The 23,946-nt window shown below is 33.4% G+C and overlaps 1 protein-coding gene across 2 annotated transcripts in view; it reads right to left on the minus strand.

Annotated features, from left to right (window-relative positions):
• The window catches only part of ACVR1C (activin A receptor type 1C), a 68,642-nt gene that overhangs the window by 40,314 nt on the left and 4,382 nt on the right, over positions 1 to 23,946 (minus strand). For both annotated transcript variants that reach the window (XM_039855436.1, XM_039855435.1), the window contains exon 2: positions 656 to 886. In XM_039855436.1, coding sequence (XP_039711370.1) covers positions 656 to 886 — 231 coding nt within the window. The remainder of the gene's footprint in view (positions 1 to 655; positions 887 to 23,946) is intronic.

Consider the following 23,946-nt stretch of genomic DNA (forward strand, 5'->3'; position numbering starts at 1 on the left):
CAAAAGTTGGTTTTTAATTTGAATTACTTGGCCTTTAATATCCCCCAAAGTTTCAGATTCCAAATTACTGATTAAAGGCGAGATTAAGGTTTTCAGTATTATGTAAATTGAAATAAGTACCATGAAATTGAGGGAAAGACAGAAACATATCTGAACAATAATGAAGGGTCAAATTCCATTCTACCTGTCTTTCTGCTAATGAGTGCTCTCATCTTGAATGTGGGTAAAGAAGCTGAGCAGAAAGTACCCATAAAAAAACAATTCTGTCTCCATAAAAGTTGAGAATCTATTATTTTTAGTTTTGCTCTTTGTCTTTTTTTCTCATTGGTATACATTCCAACGTACTTCCTTTAAAAATATACATTTTACTTTAGGTCCATTAATCACTTCCAAAAATACATTTCATGTGGACAAATTTCTTCAGAATTGTAATGATGATGTCAATGGTTTGACAGTCTTGTGCAATTTAAAAAACAAAACAAAAAAACCTTAGCGAGGCTCTAGAGAATATTTCCAGTCCCTTCCTCACAAAAAAAAGTGAGAGAACTGTAAAACAAGTTTTCTTATTTAAAACATAAACTAGGTTAATTTCCATCATGTTTATGATTTCCCAAGAATAAAATTAAATTGGAATGAACAAAGGTAAACCCCTTACCTGTTGGAAGGTGTAGTGTTATGTTATTGCAGAAATCTGTGAAGCAGCATTCAGTTTTGGTGACATTGTTAGAGCTATGACAGAAGACTTGAGCATTTAATTCTGGGAGAGAGACACAGGACTTGGTCACCTGTTCTTTTCCATTGGTTAGCATAACTGAAGCCCAGCATGCTCCTTCGGTTTGGCAGGTGAAGTTTGAAGAGTCACACAAAAGACATACACACTTCAATCCTGGAAAGTAAAAGGCAAAAAGCTTTAAGGTACAAAAGATATCATGCAAATTTATTTTATAATATTTGAGTGCAGAAATTCAATCTCATGAAAATTGAGGGAGGATTTAAATAAACAGCACTGGATAAACACATGCTAATGTTGTTCCTCCCTCAGTCATGTGTTTTGTTAAACAGGTTGCCCGATCATCATTTACTTTGCTTGTATTTTTGTGAATTTATTCAGTTGCTATTACATTTTAAAACAATTTTCTCATCTCTGGTCTAAATCCCTCCTTCTTAAGCTTGATCAGTTCATTCCTAAATCAATAGATTCTATGAAACACTAGGATACAGTAACACGGCAACCATGGAGTACTATCTGGCATCACTTGTAGAACATTTAATGTGGTCACAGCGCAGTGTAACCAAACAGTGCAGTGTATTATTTTCGTTTACCCTTTCTCCTTTAAACTTCTAAGTGAATGTGCTAAATACAAACCTAACCATTGATATTCACAGCTCTAATAAAAAATAATACGATTCTTAACATGTTGTATATTCTGTGATATTTTAACATTATTGTTATTGTCATGGTACCTTTAAGACACTGATGAGCCATTACACGTCTCCTTCTTCAATAAGGAAAGCATCTTAGAATGAGAGGTTTTTCTGAACATAGACCATGATCTATCAGCAATTTTCTTTAATGAATACATGTATTCAATAAAGCAAAACATCAATTGTAAAATTTCATATATCTAGAGTAATAAAACTTTCAAAAATTAGACTTTGCTAAATTTAATCTGTTCTTTTCATAAGTTTCCTCCACATTCTCCACTTATCACTCCACACACACACACACACACACACACACACACACACCCCTCATTAACTCACATGTTCAAAGTGGTGCAGTACTTCTGGTCTAATGTGAAATATCTGTCAGCGTGAAAAGTTCAGTAGTTGTAGGCAATTTACTTAAATTTTGTTTAATCATATTGTTCTCAAATGGGGTAAGCTTTTTGTATTACTTTAATGAACTTCTTAAAACATAACTGCCACCTACAATTATCTGAATGTCCAAAATTTTACCATACAATCATTTTTTCTCAAGTTAAAGTCTTTAAATTACTAGTTAAATTTCAGCTGATTTTATACCTGTAAAATATTTGATACATAAATGGCAATTTTTATACTCAACTTCAAACACCAATACAAAAGCAAATATGAACAATATTCCTGTATAACTGGATGAGTAAGAAAGAACAAATTACATATTAATTAATAGAAATTATCTCTTTTTTGATAATTTTTCTTGACCAGTAAAATATCATCCTCAAACATTTTTATTTCTATGTGTTAAAAGAAATACAATCATAAAATAAAATACTGTTTTGTTATCAACATTGGATCAAGCATAATAGCTCACTCTTCTATTCCAATGGCAATCAATATAAATAAACATACCCTGATGTTGATATTTATGTGCTAGAGTAGAATCTTATAATCTAGATTGATTGGAATCCAGTCGAAGTTGATATATAAAATCTAGGTGATGTAAATTTTAAGTCAGTTTTCTTGCATAAAAGACAGTTTATATAATAAGGATCCATCCACTCAGATATCTTTTGAAAGTGAAAGCTCTCTCTCCCTAGTATCTTCCAATTCCAACCTAACAAAGACCTTCAAATCCTGGTTATACTGGCTTTGTAATCTTGGGCATTACTTGGCCCCTCTGTGCCTCCATTTCCTTATATGAAAGATAAGAAGAATATCCTCCTCGTAGTATTATTGTAAAAAATAAATTAGTTAATCTGTGTAAAGTCCTCAAAACAACGCCTGGTACATAGCAAATACTATGTTAATATTAATGACTATGTCTTCTACTGGAGAGGATAAAGCTGGTTGTTCTATGTAAATAATCAAAATATATTTGTAATTCATAAAGGAATGACTGAATGAACTAAGGCACACAGACCATTTAAAAGATTTAAAAGGCATAACAAAGAAATGCATGTCTGACTGCTTTTCCCAGTGAGTTCAATGTTCTCATTCTTTTAATGGTTCAGGCTAAAACCCAGACAGTCACACAGCAGAATGGTGTCTGGTGATGGTCCAGATAAAGTTCAGGAAAAGATGAAGTTCCTGGTCCTAGCTCTGTCACTCACTTGCTGATTGACTATTAGAAGATATTTCACCTTACAGGGTCTCGGTGCCTTCCTCTGAAAATGGGAAATAAACTGGGGGAGGGCAGTGGGTACAGAAATCTTGAAGTCTCATGTGGTGCCAACATTTATAAATCCATGAATTTACAATTTATTGATTTTCACAATTACAAAATATGGAAAATTCTTTGACATTAAGAAACTGACTCCATTGTAGTCATTCTTCGATCTCATATTTTAAGGGGCTGAGTTGGGAAGAATAACTCTGCTGACACACCATCTCAGACCATTTGCTACTCGACTCCTCGTTGGAGTCTTCTTAAGTTTTCTATTTCCAGAGAAGCCTAGTCTAGAAACCAAGGCAACTAAAGAAAATGGACCCACTGAGTGAAGATAACTATAAAGTACTCAACAACTAAACATATGTTAGCTTCTCATGTGTTTACCATTGCGTATAATTCCTAGTTAAACTGTGGGAGTCACCTATCACTATCTCCATTTTATAGATAATTAAATGAGGCTCAAAAAGATCAAGTGACTGAATTAATGTGGTCATTAGACTACTCAAGCAATGTTGTTTTTATCCTACCAAAACTGATATTTAAAAAAAAAAAAAAAATGGGTACAGAAGCCATTCTTCCACCTCACCAGTTTCTAATAATTGTAAATAAAATGTAATTCTAAGACAGGAGAAAGATATTAATAATTAACAATTGAGATCTTTATCTGAATTGTCCTAATTACCTTTTAAATCAGTTGATATTTTTAAACAAATTCTACCAACCTATTTGCTGAAGATACAGGTGGTCCAATAAAAGTTAATAGCATGTGTCTTGTATTAAGCATAAATAATCTTACCTTTCAGGTTGTCTGAGTTTTGTGTTAAGTGTAAGTTTCTAAGTACCTAACCTGGTACTTTCTCTCTAGTAGCTCCTTATAAAAATGATCCATAATAGTTCTCATCGAGAAATAATATGAATGCTCACTGATTAACAGGCCATAAAAATTTCCTTTACTTTAAAGGTTATCAATCAGAAAGAGTAATATAGACCTAAGTAATACAGTTAAGACACAGTAAATGACACCTTACTTTAAATGCTGCACAATGGAAAACACTGACAAAATTGAAAATTTGTTGATAATGCCTTCAAACATCTGCTAAATGTTCTCATTTATTCCAGGTCAACTGGCAGTACTATAGCACTGACAGAAAACAAACAACAAGCTAAAAAGCCAAAGATATATATCTAACATACAGCATATTCAGTCTTGCATTTTTCATTCCCCACCAATGCACTTTATGGTCACATTGGGTATATAATTAAACAAGATTTATGTCAACCATCCTCAACATAGAATCCTTGTGCTGCCAATTAAAATATAAGCTGCGATGACTGATAAGACTTATGCTTTCATATTTTGTTTTTTTAAAAACTGCTTTTAAATGAGTCGGTTATCCTACACTATTCCATGACAGGATAAATCTGGTTGTTAGCACACAGTAGTCCAGCCTGATATTTCTTTATTTTGTACTTTCCCATTATATTGTACTTGAGTCATAAGGAAAGAGATAGCAAATGAAGTTGAAGAAGGAGGTAATTACCCGTAATAAGGAGCTCTATTAGATTTTTCCCCATAAGGAAGACTGAACTTTCCCTGTGTCTCCTCCCACCCCTTTAATTATCCCCTTTCCCCCAATTGTCAATTAGTCTGTAAAAGCCAAGACATCTGTTACCCACAAGACATCTGTTACCCTCATGAAACCAAAGGATGTGCACATCCCTAATCCATCAGAAAATAAATTTTCACCCATATTTACATGTGGTGGCAAGCACACTCTGGTGTCCAGAAATGAGAAAACTATCAGACTACAAAAAAATTATCAATTTGCATTTACATGTTATTAAAAAGTCAAATATTTACTTGAGAAATATTAATAATTTTGAATTAGATATAATTTTCAATAAGTTGGTTTTATATTTCCTAGGTGTCCCACATTTTGGTTCTATATGATAAAATATCGGTTGACCAGTATGTTACATTAATTTCTGGCACATGTGCTTTCCTCTTTTCAAGGCATTAGTTGATTCAATTTCCCGAATTTTAGAGCAGGCTATTAAACACAAAATATTTTTTTTAATTTCAGAAAACTCTTAAATTTGACTTGTTGAATATGCAATTTTTTCATCAGTTGCAGGCTTTTGAGTTAACAAAGCAACATTCCAAACTCATCAGTGTGCTGCATATGAAAAGTACAGCAACATGAAAGAAGCAGGGACAAAAAGTAATAGTGTATGTGAGGCAAAGGCAGACAGGGAGGGGCAAAGGAAATCAGACAAAGATCTGTTTTCCTTTTCTATTCCTTTCAAAACTTTATTATCTTGTCATGTGGTCATTTAAAAGCATTTTTCTTCCTTAATACTAAGGAAAAACAGAATAGAGGGAGAAAATAGCATTAAAAATATGGGCAATATAAATGCAAACTTTTGGGCCAAATGAGCTTTCAATAGAGATTCAACTTTTAGAAATTCTATTTGCCAGGCTATATCCAAGGAAATTCAGAACTCCAAAAATACAGAAATATACCCAGCACAAAGGAAAATTGTCCCTTTGTGCAAAGTGGCAATTATGTTCCCTGTTCAAGAGGACTTCATTCTTCTACCTGAGAAGGGATGGAACCACCCTAACTGAAGGGATTCTGTCCCGGAGAACTGCTCTCCTTTCCAACTACAGGGTTCAATTTAGGAAGAGTCTAGCACATTTTGGATTGTAGTACTAGCCATATTGAATGTCTTCAGTCCAAAAGCAGCACTACATAAAACCTGAGGGTTCAGCTCACCACCTCTACCATAAATCACCTAAGACTCAACCTCTCCACATCTTAGATTCCTCATCTGAAATATCATAAGGTCAGGAAATAGATTAGAAGATTCCTAAAGACCCCTCCAGTTTTACAGCCCTCGGCTGCTCTGAGCTCACATCTCATTTCTCAATATAAGTAACTTTTGGGTTACTTTATCTAAGATAGATAAAAAGAAAAAGCTAAGGTTAGAATTATGATAACCCGAAGAAGGTCAGGTTTGCACCCCAAATTTACAAACTGATATTTCAGTGGGTGAGAGGATCCTACCAGTTTATAATCCAACAAAACTCACTGGTCAATATTAAAGATTATTTATCTTGTCCTATATTGATCATATGAGAATCTAATGTTCTTTCCAACATCAGCACAATAATACAGGGAAGTAGAGGGAGAGTTCACAGCCTTTCTTAGTTGGGCTAGACATTCAGACTCTTGCCCAATCTCTCAATCACAATATATACATGATAACAACTTTAGACTTTGACTATAGCCATGTAAGGAAGAAAACGACCCTGTTTAGGGTCTCTCACTCTAAAAAGCATCATGTCAAAGAAATGAGTGTCCCTAATCACAGGTTACATTCCTTCTGTTGCCCTTGCATATAATTCTTACTGAATTTAAGAAGTTTTTTTTCTTTTTTTCATGTGCAGCCTAAGTGGTTCCTCATCAAACTGTTCTCTCTATCTTGAAATATTTTATTGTCTTCTGTTTAGAAGAAGAGCAATACTCAATAGATTCTGATTACATTTAGAATAAAATAAAATCCACAATCATTATTATGACCTAATGGGTTCTTCCTACTTCTCGAATCTCATTTCTTATAACTCAGCTCCTCGGACACACTGATCTCCTTTTTATAGCTCTAAATAACAAGTTCTTTCCCACCTCACGGCACTTGCTCTGGCTGTTCCCTTTGCCTGTCATGCTTTTTCTTTCCTTCTAATTCTTCAGGTCTCAGTTCATATGTCACCAAGACAAATCTTCACAGACTACCCTTGACAAAGGATCTGCTCACCATTCTTCCTGGTACTTATTGCAATCCGTAATTAGCTTACTTTTTGTATCAGCCCTACTAGAATGAAAATGCCACGAAGACAGGGATCTTTTCCTGTTTTATCTGCTATTATATCCTCAACATCTAGAGTAGGGTATGGCCTAGAAGAAGAACCCAATAAACATGTATTAAATTAAAAATTGTAGAAAACTGCAAAGAATAGATGAATAAAAAGTAGCCAAACTCATAAAAAGACTCAAAACCCTATAACTAGAGGGTAGGAGGTGGGGGAGGAGGAGGAAGATGGCGTAAAGGGGTCAAATATGTGGTGACAGAAAGAAATCTAATGATGGGAAGTGAACATACAGTGTAAATATATATATGCCTTACTTTTAAAGTGTACAGCTGAAACTTATTGGATTTCATTAACCAATGTCACCATAAACAAATAAAAATCTTTTCAAAACCCTATAACAATTCTCATTGTGGTATATTCTCTTCCGGTTTTCTTTTCCATATTAATTTTTCATAGCTGAATTCTATCTACAAACAATTTTAAGTGCTGCTTTTTTATTTTTTCAGCATTACCTATGAGCTTTATAATCTCTTTATAGTCATTTGATGGCATTTACAGATCTGCTGTTATTGAAAATGAGCAGGTTATATAGTATTTCCTTACTTTCAGGCATTTAAGTTGTTTTCAGTTTTTGCAATTAATAACACCGTTGAGTATCTTTGTGGATGAATCTTTAACCAAATTAATTTCCTAGGCTAGAGTCCCAGAAGTATAATTATAACATCATTCTTTTTTTAAATATTTTTTTATGTTTCAATTATAGTTGGCATACAATATTGTATTAGTTTCAGGTATACAGCATGGTTATTAGACATTTATATAACTCACAAAGTGATCACTCCAATAAATCTAGTACCCATCTGACACCATACATAATTATTACAATAGTATTGATTATATTCTTTATGTTATGCTTTACATCCCATGGCTATTTTGTAATCACCAATTTGAATCTAAATCCTTCCCCTTTTTCCCCATCCCTCCTAACACCCCTCCCATTCGGCAACCATCAAAATGTTCTCTGTATCTATGAGCTTGTTTCTGTTTTATTTTTTTCTTTAGATTCCACATGTAAGTGAAAGCATATGGCATTTGTCTTTCTCTGCCTGACTTACTCCACTCAGCACAATAGCCTCTAGGTTCATCCATGTTGTGGCAGATATCAAGAGTTCATTCTTTTTTATGGCTGAGTAATATTCCATTGAATATATGTACCGCCTCTTTTTTATCCATTCACCCATTGATGGACACCCAAGTTGCTTCTATATCTTGGCTATTGTAAATAATGTTGCAATGAACATATGGATTAACATGTCCCTTCGGAGTAGCATTTTGCATTTCTTCAGATAAATACCCAGAAGTAAGATTACTGGGTTCTTTTTTTGTCTCTTGTGATAGCCTTTGTTTTAAAGTCTATTTTGTAACATCAGACAATCTTGACAGGTGTTATCAAATAGCCTTCGAGAAAAGCTATACGGATTAAGATTTCCACTGGCCCTGTATGAAAATATCTGTGTTAAAATGCATTTGTCAGCATTAAATAGTATCACTAAAATCTTAATATGATACATAAAAGTTGCATCTTATTTTAATTTGCATTTCCCTACTAATGGAGGTCAAACTTTTTTTTTTTTTTAATATTTCCTCTAGATATCTTCTTGGGTGAATTTTTTTTCCATGCTTTTCTCTCTTGAATGAATCTTAAAATTTTTCTTCTCAATTTGAAAGAGCTCTTTTTAAAGTAAAGCTAGAAGTCCTTTGTCATACGTGTTACATGTAACTTTTCCCACTTTCATGTTTATTTGGTTTTTCCTAACGTACCATCTTCACTGTTTTTGAAAAAAATAATACTTTTACTTTTTTCAAATATTTCCTCTGGATTAATAGTCTTTTACTTAGCACTTTATTCCTTTGTCCTCAAGCTTGGAAAATTGTCACCCAGATATTTTTTAAATGTTAAATATTTCCTTCTACTTTATGACTTGTTTTTATACTCAGTCCTTAAACTCACACGGAATTTGATTGTAGTGTGAGATAATACATAAATCTCTTTGACAGGTAAGTGAATTACTGTATGGTAAGTTCCCAGATTTTAATATACATATATATCTATATATGTATATTTTTTAAATCATTATTCATAGAATATTACAATTTTAAAGAATTTAAAGAATTTACATCAGGGAAATGCAAATAAAAACTACAATGAGATATAATCTCACACCTGCTAGATGGCTATTATCAAAAAGACAAAAAATAAGTGTTGGCAAGGATGTGAACAAAAGGAAACCTTGTGCGTTGCTGATGAGAATGTACCTTAGTGCAGACTCTATAAAAAACAGTATAGAGATTCCTCGAAAAATTAAAAATAGAACTACCATATGATCCAGCAATTTACCTTCTGAGTATTTATCTGAAGAAAATAAAAACACTAACTTGAAAAGATATATGCACCCCATATTCACTAAAGCATTATTTACAATAGCCAAGTACAGAAACAACCTAAGTGTTCATCAACGGATGAATGGATGAATAAAATTTGGTAAAACAGTCCCTCTTTATCTGCAGGGAAAATGTTCCATGACCCATAGTGGATGCTTGAAACTATGGATAGGACTGAACCCTATATTATACTATGTTTTTTTTCCTACACATGAGTACCTATGATAAAGTTTAATTTATAAATTAGGGACAGTATGAAAGTAACAACTATAATTAATAATAAAATAGAATGATTATAACAACATACTGTACTAAAAGTTATGTGATTGTGATTTCTCTCTTGCTCTGATAACCAATTTGATAACGGAGACAGCTACTCAGAGACTAACCGGTGGGTAGTATACACAGCATGGATTTAAAACTTATGAATTATTTATTTCTGAAATTTTTCATTTAAAAATGACTTACAGTTGACTGCAAGTAACTGAAACTGCCGAAAGTGAAATGACAGATAAGGAGAATCTATACTTCTATCTAATAGAATATTATTCAGTCATAAGAAGGAATAAAATCTTGCCATTTGCAACATAAATGAGTCTTGAGGGCATTATGCTAAGTGAAATAAATCAGACAGAAAAAAACAAACACCACACAATTTTACTTACATGTGGAATCTTAAAAAAAAAAATGCATATGATGACAGATATAGATAAGATATAGATATAGATAAGATATAGATATAGATAAGATAGATACATCTATAGCTATCTATCTTATCTTATCTATATCTATATCTAGAAAAAGAAAAAAAGATTTATTTTAAGAAATTGGTTCATTGGATTGTAGAGGATGACAATTCAACAATCTGTAGGGTAAACAAGCAGGCTGGAGCCCCAGGGAAGAGCTGATGTTGCAACTCAAATCTAAAGGCAGTTTAGAGACAGAATTTCCTCTTCTTTAGGGAATCTCAGTTTGTTTTCTTCTTAAGGCCTTCAACTGATTTGATGAGGCCCACTCAATTATGGAATATAATCTACTTTACTCAAAACTACTGATTAAAATGTTAATCTCATACTAAAAATAACTTCATGGTAACAATCAGACTGGTGTTTGACCAAACATCTGGCTACTGTGGACAAGCTGACATGTAAAATTAACCATCACAAATATTTACTACATGTCAAATACTATGGTAAGAGCTAAGAAAGGGAGGTAGGAAAAAATCCCTAAAGGTGATGTGGAATTAAAAGACATCATGATAGTGTGCTGAACCAAGTAAGGGATGTGCACATGTGTGTTGGGATACAGAGGCCAAGCACTGCTTAATATAGCTGCAGTCGGGGGCAGAGGCAAGCAGGGAAGGCTTCTTCCTAGTGAGTATTTAGGAGCACAATTGTTCCTCATCAACCCCAACCCCCTCCCCTCCCTCAATCAGAGTGCCAGCCCTACCCCATCCTCTCAGCAGGTCTCAAAGACCCTCCAGCCCGCCTCCACCAGCCTGGGGAAACCACTGCAGGCCTTACCCACTTGACAGTGGGGAAATACCTCATCATGGAGATGAAATGTATGGGCACTAACTTGGCTCCTCATTGCCAACGAGTTCTTGTTACATCCATCCATCCCTGAGATGGAACTCTGTTGCCGGTGCAAACAGGCATCTCGCTGTATAAGACACTGCCCTCGTAGGGCCCCCTGGACTCTACGGCTGGCTGGGAAGGTTTGGCCACCAGCCCTGGCATTGTAGGTTGGGGCCGAGCGCCCTCCCGCTATGCAGGGCTCAGGGCTTTCACCTCTTCTTCACCTGAGCGGTTTGCAGGCCCTCCCTGGGGTTTCCAGAACCCCCAGGTTTTCAGCTGGGCATTGGCATGAGTGAATTCCAACCCCTATCAGCTTCTGGCTGGTTTTGCCCCTTACATGCCGGAGAGAGACTTAATCTGTGGACGCTTTCCCGGCTCACCCAGGCACCATCTAGTGACAACAGAGAGAGGACTCGGGCTACTTTTTACAGAATATCTTCAATTCCTGAGTAGCTTCTCTCAAGCATTTTTAAAACCCATATCTCCTTAAAATAAACATAAAAATCACACACCATTAGTTTTCTCTTATTTAAGATTTTGAAATAAAATGTATAGGGTGTCTAGAAACAAATCAACCTAGTGGTGATTCGAATGTACGTTTTCATTGGAAAAATGGCCCTCTGCTCTCCAATCCCCTTGAATACCACTGCTCTGGCCTGGGGAAATGGCTTTGAAAGCCACTGCCTGGTAAATCAAAATTTATTAAGAAAAATGTCTTGCTTGCACCAAAAGATTCCAGCTATCCAAATACAGCCAGCGAATTCTTTCCAAATTATAAGAAAAAATAACAAGCCCTTAATATTTATTACAATTTGCCTACTAATTTAGGTCCTGTTGGCCATATAGCTCTTATGTTGATCTTCACGTGATGCCGTACTTGATAGCAGCAGTTACCAGATTTGGGAATTTCACCTACCAATTCAATTTCAAAAATTGTTTGGGACTCTCAACCAAGGGTTGCACTAAAGTTTTGCTTTCCCAAGGAAGAACACTGGAGAGAGAGAAACAAAAAAAAAAAAGCACCTTCTATTACCATCATTTCAAAAAAAAAAATGATATTATTATAATACCAATCAAAGAAGGAAGGAAATAAATCTCAGAATTAAGGACTGACTCTCTACCAAGACCCAGGTTATCTTTTTAAAATTTCAAATGTTGAAAAACATAATTGTATTTTATAATGCTACATTTATTTTGTCTTTTTATGCTACAAATTGTTAATCTCAGGTTGACTGTGCATCAGAGAGTGGAGATCGAGTTCCAACCTGTTTCTGTATTTTGTTTTGTTCCTAATCGATGGCCACCATCCACATAGGAATGTTCTCTAAAATGGAAAAGGCAATTTTCCAAAGTGCTATTTTCACTCAAGGTGGGATATTCTGGAAAAGTGAAAAAAGCTGAATAATAGCTACCCATCCCAAGCCACAAAAAAAGCTAATAATGGCAGGTAAGTTATGTAGCTAACAGAGAACTTCCCCGCTTAGGGAATGGGCTGCTGGGCCTTCTGGGCTCAACTCAATGAGTTCACACAAGAAATTCATCCTGCAATACCTCCACTGGTACTGGGGTACAGAGCTTAACACTGTATTCAATCAACCTGTATATTTAGATCTATTTTATGGGACTTCAGGGATGAGGTACAACTTTTAGATTACTACAGACCTACGTTCAATATCTTGCTTGTGAAATCTATAATTTACTTGATGATAAACTCTTCATCAGTAACATACCACATTATTTTAATATTGTTTCCATGGGAAATTATTACCAATTATAACCAACTCCTGAAAGATACAATTTCCAGAAACATCTTGTAGGGATAAACAGATATTGCTACTCTGTTGTGTGGAGAAATGAACTTTAGTAAAGAAAAGAAACGTGCCAGAGTTCTGATCCAGTCTGGTGCATTTAGGGTTCATGTCTGCAGATCTGGGTTTCTCATCCTGGTTCTATTAACATGGCCTTTGAGGCTTTTGTCCTCAACTTACCTGTCCAAGAAAGAATTCAATTAGATGATCCCTAACTATTCAAAAGTTCTATGAGACTAGAAACAAATGCATCAATAGCCACCAAGTAGCATCAGAAAGAGCAATCTCAATGATTACATACCCAGAGAACAAAGAAGTTGCTGTTCTAGAATCAGAGTTTATAACAAAAACTATTCAGGACCATATTGTATCAGTCTGATAAGGATTGAAGTGAATACTCTGCGTTCATAGTTGGGAGGTCCAGTAAGGCATAGAAGTTTAGTTTTATATTTTTAATCTCCATGAAGTAGAGAAGATAGAAACCAAATGGGAGAGGATCACAGAGAATTAGTAATAAAAGGAGAACAGCCACACATGACATAGTCAATCTATTTGAGAAAGAAAGAATAAAATACAAAAAGTTAATGATAAAAACATAAGGTTTTAAAAACTAATCAAGCTCTGACTTATTTAAAGAAGGCGATTAAAAATAATCAGTAAAGGGAAAAAGTAATCAGCAATCGTCAAACAACAGGGCTAAAAGAATATGCAGATAGAAAAAGAGAAAAAAACTGTTTCAAGTTTAGAATGAAAGTAGCAAAGAAAATTGAAAAGTTAAAGTCCTCAAGAGTTCTCAGGGGCTCACTTGTCAGAAATTTCTATCACGATCCACAGCTATTCATTTATACGATCAGATATGGTAAGGAATAGATAATTATTAATCTAGAAATAAAAGGAAACTATCCAAAGTAAGAAGCTCATCTAACTAAAAATAGAGTAGCAAGTGAAGAGTTGAAAGGGGAAGAGGAGGGCAAGTGATATCAATGCAAAGTTTTTTAAAGGCTGATTCCAACTAGGCCTCTTTCCAAGAATGACCCCAAGACTCAAAGGTTTGGCTTAGATACTCTGAAGTGCAAACATAAAAAAAGGCAGCATTGCCTGCCCTCCACTCAAAGAAGATGGGTGGAGTAGGAGTTGAGTGGGAAACAAAATTTTTAAAGCCATAATTTTTTAAAAATATAATTCTCAGACTTCCAGGATTATCATAGCTGCTTTAGAAGGTAGATTACATGGATTCTTCCAGAATTATGTTTTCCTTTTGTTTACCAAAGCATCATTAAACAAAATAACTGATTTCCTTGCAGCTATACAAATATATTTCAGGACATAAAAGTGAAGAAATGTAAAAAGAAGTTGGAGGACTTCAGAGAAGTCTCAAAGAATTGACATTAGCCAGAACAAAAGGCAAATCTAAGGCAGGTTGTCCTGAGTTTTGCAGATTCTCTTGTGAGGAGCTAGTAAAAAGCAATACAGAACAAAAAACAATAGTAGAGAGACAACGACCTTATATTTGTAGCTGTGTTCATTGAGTTCAATATTGTTGGAATTCAGCAAGATGTAGTTCTAGGATCCTGTGCTTTAGAAGACTATGAATCTGTCGAAATCCTGAGCCACTGCAAACCAATCAAGTGGTCCCAGAAGTGACTCCACCTCTCTAAATGTGACTAAGCACTGGGGAAGTACAGATAATAATTCCTATCTCCTGAAGTTTTTATGTAATTAAAAGATATTTTAATAAAATTTTGACACACAGTAGACATTAAAAAAAAACAAAAACTTACAGCTAAAAATTAAACTACTGCTGTTACAAACAATTGAAAGCTCAACATTCAAGGCCCCAACTTCAGTCCTTAAAAATAATTTTCTGTGTTTCTGACAGTTCTTTTTGGGTTTGAAGAACTTTTGTTTGATAGTGATACTGTCACGCTATGGTGATAAAATCAGCAGCTCCAAAACAAAATACCTAGTTTTGATAAGGAAAAATTTAAAAACAAAAACAAAAATTTGGCATTTGAGTATAATCAAAGACTAGGAGTATCTAGAATGTTAACTCTCATATTGGTTACTATATTCATTCATTTCACTTCTCAACCAATTATTTCTTGAGTTTGACAAATAAATTTGGAAAAGACAAACATGTCAATAGAGAAATGGAATCCATAGTCTAAAAACAGGCTAGCATGTTTGAATGCACAGCTGTCCCTGAAAATTCAGACACTGAGTATCACAGAATGACTCCCGTCTTTACACTGGTAACTTATCTGATCTCTAAGATATAAACAGACTAGACTAGCCTGATGATCTTTCTATAACTTTTCATCTCATCTTTTAATTTGTCTTAAAAGAGGGTCAAAACCAGCATAGTGACTTTCTCTGAATGTGTAGAAAACAATCAAGAAAATGCTTACTGCCCACTGTGTGCATGACACTGTACTGAACAAGGGGTACCTCTGATCTTACTCAGCAAAATGAGGTTTGTTAATGCATTAATGAGCCCATATATAGACTGCAGATTCAAGCAAAATTCTCCATAAGCAAGCTTAATGCTATAGTAAACCAACTAAAAGAGTCCAAAACAGCCCATAAGTGCTCCCTTGTAGGTGATAAATGACCTTTCAAGTTGAACCAAATGCTTTTACCTAAACAAGCAGGTGAGTAATGCTGCATTTACAAAGGGTTTTATCTATGTATGGATAATGTCCCTAAGTTGTCATTTTCTTTGCTAAGAGAAGAAATTACTACTCCATGCTAATGAACAAAACATAGCCTAACTTATCCTATTTTGATTTCATTTCTCACTACTTTATGTCATTTTACAGACTGAAGATGATATAAGTAAAACACAATTTAATATGTACAGAAATCCCTTGTTTACATAGAAGCTATATAACAAAAGTAAATCAATTATTTGTAATTTTAAATATTTTTATTTGTGTTTAATCAATATTATAAATGCACATGAAAAAAAATAGTATAGGAAGAATTACAATATAAAGCATGTCTAGTGACCCATATCTACCTAAGTCCCACTTCTCAGAGGTACCCACTTTTAACTATTATTGTTGTTGTTCTTTAGGACATTATCTTAATACTTTCCCTGAAAATATATTGTCGTTCTTGATTAACCAATTTGAAACATTATCTGCTAAATTCTCGATTTATGTAAGAGTTCTTAGTGCACACATACGCCCTCCAGTTTGGGAAGGAGAGTCAAGTGTATTGACATATAATTTACATATGGTAATATTCATCTTTTTTTAGTACACAGTCTTATGAGATTTCACAACTGCAGTTCAATCACCCTTCCCCCCAAATTTCCTCATACACCCTTTTAGACAACTCCTCTCACCATCCCAGTCCCTGGCAAGCAATGGTTGTTTTCTGTTTCTATATCTTTGTCTTCTCCAGAATGAAAGACAAATGTAGCCTGTTGATTCTAGCTTCTGTCATTTTCCTTAAAGCATTTGAGATTCATTCATATTGTTGCATAGATCAACAGTTCATTGAATGAATGTACAATGGTTTGTTGATCCATTCACAAGTTAAAGGACTTTTTTTCCCCAGGTTTTGCCGATTAGGAATAAGCCTGTCATAAGTATTAATATACAGATTTTTATGTAAAATACATTTCACTTCTCTTTGTTAAATATCTAGGAGTCGGATTACTATGTTTTATAGAAAGTATATGTTAAACTTTATATAAAATTACCTACGTATTTTTCAAAGTAGCCGTATATCATTTTAAATGCCACCAGTAATGTATGAGACTTCCAGCATTCTAGCCAATACTTGGTACCGTCATCTTTGTCTGTTGTTTTGGGGTGTTGGGTGTTTTTAGGTCATTCCAATAGATGTGCAGTGGCATGTCATTGTTTTCTAAAAATGTATTTCCTCAATGACTAATGATTCTGAGCATTTTTGGTGTGCTTTCTTCCATTCATATACCTTCTTTATATCTGTTCAAATCTTTTGCCCACTTCCTATTAGATTCTTTGTTTCCTTATTATTGCGTCCTGAAAATTCTTTATATATCCTGATTCAAATGCTTTATCAAATATGTGTCTTGCATATATTATCTTCCAGTCTGCATCTTGTCTTTTCATTCTCTTAACAGCATCTTTCAAAGGATATAAGGTATTAATTTTGATGAATTTCAATTCATCAGTATTTTCTTTTATAAATTGTGCTTTTGGTGCTGTCATCTAAGAAATGTTGTCTAAACCAAGATCAAAGATATTCTTCTATTTCTTATTAGAAGTTTTTATAGTTTTAGATTTTATTTTTACATCTGAGTTAACAATTATAGACAGGCAAAGCCTGTTATGTTCTTTTTTTCTGCTTATTCCAGCATCATTTGTTGAAAAGACTATCATTTCTCTATTGAATTGCCTTTATACCTGTGTTAACAAAAAGAACAATTGATCATGTATGTGTGAATCTATTTCTGGTTTCTCTATTCTATTACATTAATCAAAGTGCCTCTTCTTCTGCCAATACAGTACTGTCTTAATTACTATATGTTTATAAGTCTTGATTTCAGGCAGTTTGAGATTCCAACTTTGTTCATTTTCAAAATTGATTGTGTAATTCTAGTTCACTTGCCTTTCCATATAAGTTTTAAAAATAGCTTGGTGAATTCTGCAAAATTCCTGAGACATTGATTAGGATTACACTGAATTTGGAGGTAACCAATATATTAACATCTAGTCTTTGATTCTGTATAGTTTACTTAGGTCTTCTTTAAATTTTTTTCAACTATATTTCATAGTTTTCAATATATAGATTTTCCATATATTTTATTAAATTTATATCTCAGTATTTCATGAATTTTTATGTGCTATTGTAAACGGCTCCTTTTTTCCAATTTCTAATTTTTCACCATTACTATATAAAAATACAATTGATTTTTTAACATTAACCATGTATTTTGCAACCTTGAACTTGAACTTGAACTAGAACTTATGTTCCAATACCATTTTGGAGATTCTTTAGTATTGTCTATATATAAAATCAAAACATCTGTGAATAAAGAAGTTTTATTCATTCCTGTCCAACCCATATGGCTTTTACATATTTTTCTCGTCATAATGCATTGGCTAGGACTTTCAAAGCAGTATTGATTAGAAATGGTAAGCGCAGACATTCTTCCCTTGTTCCCACTCTTAATGAGATGCTCCAGTCTTTCACAGGTAAGTGTAATGTTAGTTGTGAGTTTTTTGAAGAACCTCTTTGTTATGTTAAGGAAGTTCACTTCTATTCCTAGTTTGATGAGAGTTTTTATCACAGATGTTTAGTATTGACATCTTTTTCTTATGCATGTATTGATGTTGTCGTATGGTTTTTCTTCTTTAGTCTGCTGAAATGGTGAATTGTAAAATTAAATCTTTGAATGTTGAACCAGCCTTGTATTCCCAGGATAAACTCCACTTGGTCATGATGTATATATTTTTGGATTCAATTTGATAAATTTTGTTGAGGACTTTTGCATCTCCATGATAGATATTAGTCTGTAGTTTCTTTCATTGAAAGGTCTGTAACTAGTTTTAGTCTCAGTGTAATGCTGATCTTACAAAAAATGAGCTGAAAAGTGTTCCTTCCACTTCCATATTCTGAAAGAGTTTTTGTAGAATATACATTATTTCTTCTCCAAATTTTTTATATAATTCACCAGTGAAGCCATCTATGATTAGAGTCTTCTTTGATAGACGTTTTCAAGCTTTGAGTTATGAAATGAATTATGTGTGTGTGATTGTACATGTTCAGATTATCTATTATTCCTTGAGTGGCCTTTGGTAGTTTGTGTTTTTCAAGTAATTTGTTGTTATACCTAAATTTCCTAATTGTAAGCATAATGATGTTTGAAATATTCCCTTATTTTTATTTTTATGTATTTTAGGTGTGTAGTGATGACTCCTCTTTCACTTCTGACAGTGGTAATTTTTACATTCCCTCTTTTTCTTGGTGAATCTAGCTACAGGTGTATCAACTTTATTGATCTTTATCAAAAATAAAATAGTTTTGTTTCCTTGATTTTCTTTAATGTTTTTCTCTTTTCAACTTCACTGACCTCTCTTCTTACCTTTATTATTACCTTCTTTCTGTCTGCTTTGAGTTTATTTGCTGTTCTTATAAATTTCACTCTGATAACTACTTTAAGTAGGCATATTTCACAATTTTTGATATGTTGTGTTTTCATGTCCTTCAATTAGAAATATTATCTAATTCATCTTTTGACTTCTATTTTATCCATGAGTATTTAGAAGTTTGTTGCCTAATTTCCAAATATTTGAGAGTTTTTCATATAAACTCTTGTTGCTGATTTCTAATTTATTCCCACTGTGTTAAAATACTCTGTATATTTTAAATTCTTTTAAATTTACTAAGTTTGTTCTATGGCCCAGAATATGGTTTACTTTGATTAACATTCTATATGCCCTTTAAAATAATGTATGTTCTGTTGTTGGTTGAAATGTTACATGTCAACTAAGTCAAGGTTGTTAAAATTATTTCTCAGATCTCATATATCTTCACTAATTTTTGACCTATTTATTCTATCAGTTATCAGAGAGGAGAGTTGAAGACTCAAAATATAATTATGAATTTGTCTGTTTCTCCTTTCAGTCCTATCCATTGTATTTTCATGTATTTTGAAGCTCTATGATTAGGTGCAAACACATTTAAGATTATCGTATCTTTATGGTTAAATGATCTCTTTATCATTATGGAATTTCTCTTGCAAAATTCCATTTCCTGAAGTCTGCATTGTCTATTATTAAGACAGCCATGCCAGCTTTCTTATGATTAGTGTTTGCATGGTATAATTTTTCCTTCATTTTTACTTTTAATCTATTTGTATCTCTATAGTTAAAATGCATTTCTTATATTGAAAATGAGTTTCCTATCATCAGCATATACTTAGTTCTGGCATTTTTGCCCAATATGATATACTCAATTTTTTAATTACTATATTGAACTACTTACATTTAATATCATTATTGATATGGTTGAAATAAAATCTACCACCTTGATGTTGCTTTCTATTTGTTTGATCTATGTTTGGCACCTTTGCTATTTTATCACCATGTTTTTTAATTGAATATATTTTATTTAATTTATGTACATTATTGGCTTCTTATTTATACTTAATATTTTAATTTATATTGTAATATTTAGTGGTTGTCCTTGGTTCTACACTATGTCTATTTAATTAAGCCCTATATAACTTCAAATAACACTATAATCCTTCAATATAAATAAGAAACCTAACAAATGTATACTCCTGATTCCTCCTTCCCATTGTTTGTGCTAAGGATATCATACATTTTATCTATACATATGCTAGAAACCCACAGAGCACTGCTACTATTTTTTTACTTTAGAGAGTCAATAATCTTTTAGAGTAATTAAGGTTAAGGAAAATACATTTTTATATTTATCTTTATTTTAGCTATTTCCAAAGATCTTTATTTCTCTGTGTGGATCCAAATCTCTGATATTGTATTAATTCTGTCTGAAAAAAAAAAAAAGTGATTTTAATCTCTCTTGCAGTGCACATATAGAGATAATGAATTATCTCAGTTTTCATTCATCTAAAAATGTCTGTATTTCTCTTCATTTTAAAAAATAACTTTATGTGGTACAGAATACTAGTTTGACAGTTTTATACTTGCTGTACTGTAAAGTGTTACTTAATTATTTTCTGATTTGCATGGTTCCTGATGAGAAGTCTGCTGTAATTCTTACCTTTATTTTTACATATGTAATATGGCTATTTTATGTATGCTGCCTTCAAGATCTACTCTCTATCTTTAAATCTCATCAATTTGTATATGATACGTCTACCCCTGTGGGCTTGGGAGGTGAATATTACCCTGCTTGGGTTTCTCTGAACCTCTGTGATTGGTGATTTGATGTCTTTCATTATATTTGGAAAATTATCAACCAATATCTCTTCAAATTTTTCTTCTATCTGATCCTCTCTCTTTTCCTTCTAGGATTCCATTCACATGTTATAACACTTAATATTATTTCACACCTCTTGGATGCCCTATTTTGGGTTTTCATTTTTCCCTCTATCTCCTGACACCACCCACTTTAGTGTAATGACTTTATAATAGTATAATTACACAATTATAAGGTAATTTCTATTGCTCCATCGTCAAGTTGAAAACACAACATAGCATCATTTGTAGATGAGTTGAAGCAGTTGCCAAGAAAGAAATTTAGAGCTGTAAATGCTTGTGTTAGAAAAGAAGAAAGGTCTTAAATGAATGGTTTAAGAAAAGGTCAGCAAACTACAGCCTACAGGCTGGCCCATTTGAAAATAAAGTTTTACTGAACCAGCAACACCTATTTATATATTATTTATGACTGATTTTACTCTTCAATGGCAGAATTAAGTAGTTGCAACAAAGACTATATGGCCCTCAAGCCTAAACTATGTATTATCTGACCCTTTAAGAAAAAGTTTGCTAACTCTTAATCTAAGTTACCAACTTAAGAAGCTAGGATGAAAAATAATAAATTAAATTCAAAGTAAGTAGAGGATGGAAATAATGAAGATAATAGCAGAAAACAATTGAAGAAAAAACAACAGAGAAAAATCAATAAAACAAAAACTTATTTGAAAGAAATCAGTAAAATTGATAAGACTCCAGCTATACTGATCAAAGTAAAAAGAGAGAAAATTCAAATTCCCAATGTCAGGAATATAAGAGGGTAGAGCACTACAAATGCTATAGATATGAAAAAGATAATAAAGAAATGTGATGAAAACTTTATGATAATGGCAATATTCAAAGCAGAGTTCAGAAAAAGCGATCATAAAGGAGTACCTTTATCTTGATTTGGCACAATAAGTATCAATACTTTTAAAGTGGTCCAATTGTTTCAACAAAGTCAATTTTCTTCTCTGTGGGGAAAAAAGCAGTGCCTTTTAATATAATTTAGCTAATATATTATAGCTAGAAAACAGCTGTAGAAAAGAAAGCTTAAAAAAAGGGAGAGATGCTCATTCAATCATGCATTTTATTATTCTGTAAAGAATCTTCTGCTAATCATATAATTGTTCTTTATTCAGATTTACAGTGTGTCTATTCTCTGGAAATACATACAACAGACTGAAAGTAGAAGCTGAGTGAGAAAGCTATCTCCCTATGATTATTGGAGCAGGCAAATGCTCACAGAGTAGATCTTTACTCTTGAACAATAATAATGGGGATGGAGAAAATAAAAACACTTCTAGGGGAATAGGCCAGGAAAGTGTCATCAGATAAAATTGTGAGATGAGTTAATACTGTTTAACTCATCTATTTTGGCTCTGTTTTAAAACAGTCTGGTTCCTTAAAACTGTGCTAATGTGGATTACTAAATTATCATCTCTTGGATAAGCATGCATTCATGAAACTGAACATTTTGCATTAAAATGATCATTGTTCAGATCCTGATGGATACTATTGTTATCTAATACTGTTTTTGACCAGAGTATTTATTTCGGTAAATCACGGCTTTGAACAAAAATTTCTAAGAAACTTAATCAACATATAGAGATGTGGCATCTATTTCCGTCTTTTACTTTGTCATGAGATAAGGATGATAAAATAGATCAGGAGAAAATGTATGTGTTTCACTTTTAAAATTAGAGCATCCTAATCATTTTCTCGGTGTGAAAAGTTTAATGAAAAAGTAGACTGATCTAATTTGGGATGCTTAAGTCACTGGCAAATTTAATTTTTAAAAAATAATAAGCCAAGCTCTTGAGTCATTCGAAATGATTCACCCTTGAATTCTTGAGGGGATTAATTTAAAAGTTCCAAAGAAATGGTCTCTTCACATACCTACTCTAAAAAAAACAGAAGAGAACAACAGAAAAGGGGAGTTATTCCAGAGGAGAAAAAGTGAAGAATCAGGACAGAGCAGATCCTTGTTAGTCTGGTTTGCCAATCAGAGCAAATGAATTTAAGAGCCATGTGATAAGGCAAGGGAGCATCCCCTGAGAAATAGCAGAGGGTTGGCTTCTATGGAAATAAAGTTTTCCTTGTCTGTTTCACACTCCTACTCATCTTTTCCCTCCCTTTTACTTTTTACTGGATTCCCAAGTAAGAGGCTTAGTGATTTGTATTGTTCAGATTCCAGAGAACCAAGAGACCCACATGCTTTAGGAAGGGTCCAGCTTTTAAAGAACACAAAAGGCACAAGGCTCATGACCATGGTCCCATCTTCCACCCCTTTTCATATCAAGTGTGGGAAGGGCAGGACTTGCTTTCTCAGAGGAGAGACCCAGTCACCTTTGTCCACAAACTCTCCACCATATCCTCACTTAGCAGTCACTCCAATATTATTGCCTAGAACTTGCCAGAGCAGCCATGACATATTGGAGATAGAGGTCCCCTGCTCTGTCGCTCTGGCTTCACTTTACCAGGTATTGCATGGTCTTTCCATAGTATAATATTGTCAGGATCTTGGATTCTGGTTTATCATAATCCCCCTTTCTTTATTCTTAGGCTATTTAATTATTAACAGTTTAGAAGAGGGGAGTATATTAGAGTTCTGCCATGCAATTTGGGGCTAAAGTACCAGGTAACAAGAAAATTAATTGGCTTTACATTGCTTCCCTTTTCTAAATATTCCCTTAGTAACCCCTTTCAGACTGGAAGTGAGCCAAGACAGCTGAGCCAAGACAATATTTAGATACTCTTAGGTCCCTTAGTAAAAGTGGCATTTCCATATCACTTATGAACATATCCTAATATTATCTCAATTTCTTAAACAATGTAAGAATAAATCTTGAGATTTTGACTACCAGCTGTAAAAATTTAAGTCATATAAATCCAAAGCAATGGAAAATCCAGCAGAAGCCTCACAGATATAAATAATAAGGAATGATACATAATAACTCTTTGTGTTTATAAATTTTCTTTTTTTTCCTGTTTAGTTCTGTTTTCTATCTACATTTGAAAATTAATTCTTGTTTTATTATTAAAATAAACTTTTTATATACATTCGACCATATCTATTTGAGATTTTTAATGGCCCATGCCTATAGTTATTCATTTACCAGATACTTTCTTTCCCCTACAAATGTCAAAATGAAGCAAATACTAATCACTTGGTAGCAGGTCAACACTTAGGTAAAGCAAGAACTAAACAGCCTCT

Source organism: Pteropus medius, unplaced genomic scaffold, assembly GCF_902729225.1.
Source record: "Pteropus medius unplaced genomic scaffold, Ma_sr-lr_union100, whole genome shotgun sequence".
Taxonomy (NCBI): domain Eukaryota; kingdom Metazoa; phylum Chordata; class Mammalia; order Chiroptera; family Pteropodidae; genus Pteropus; species Pteropus medius.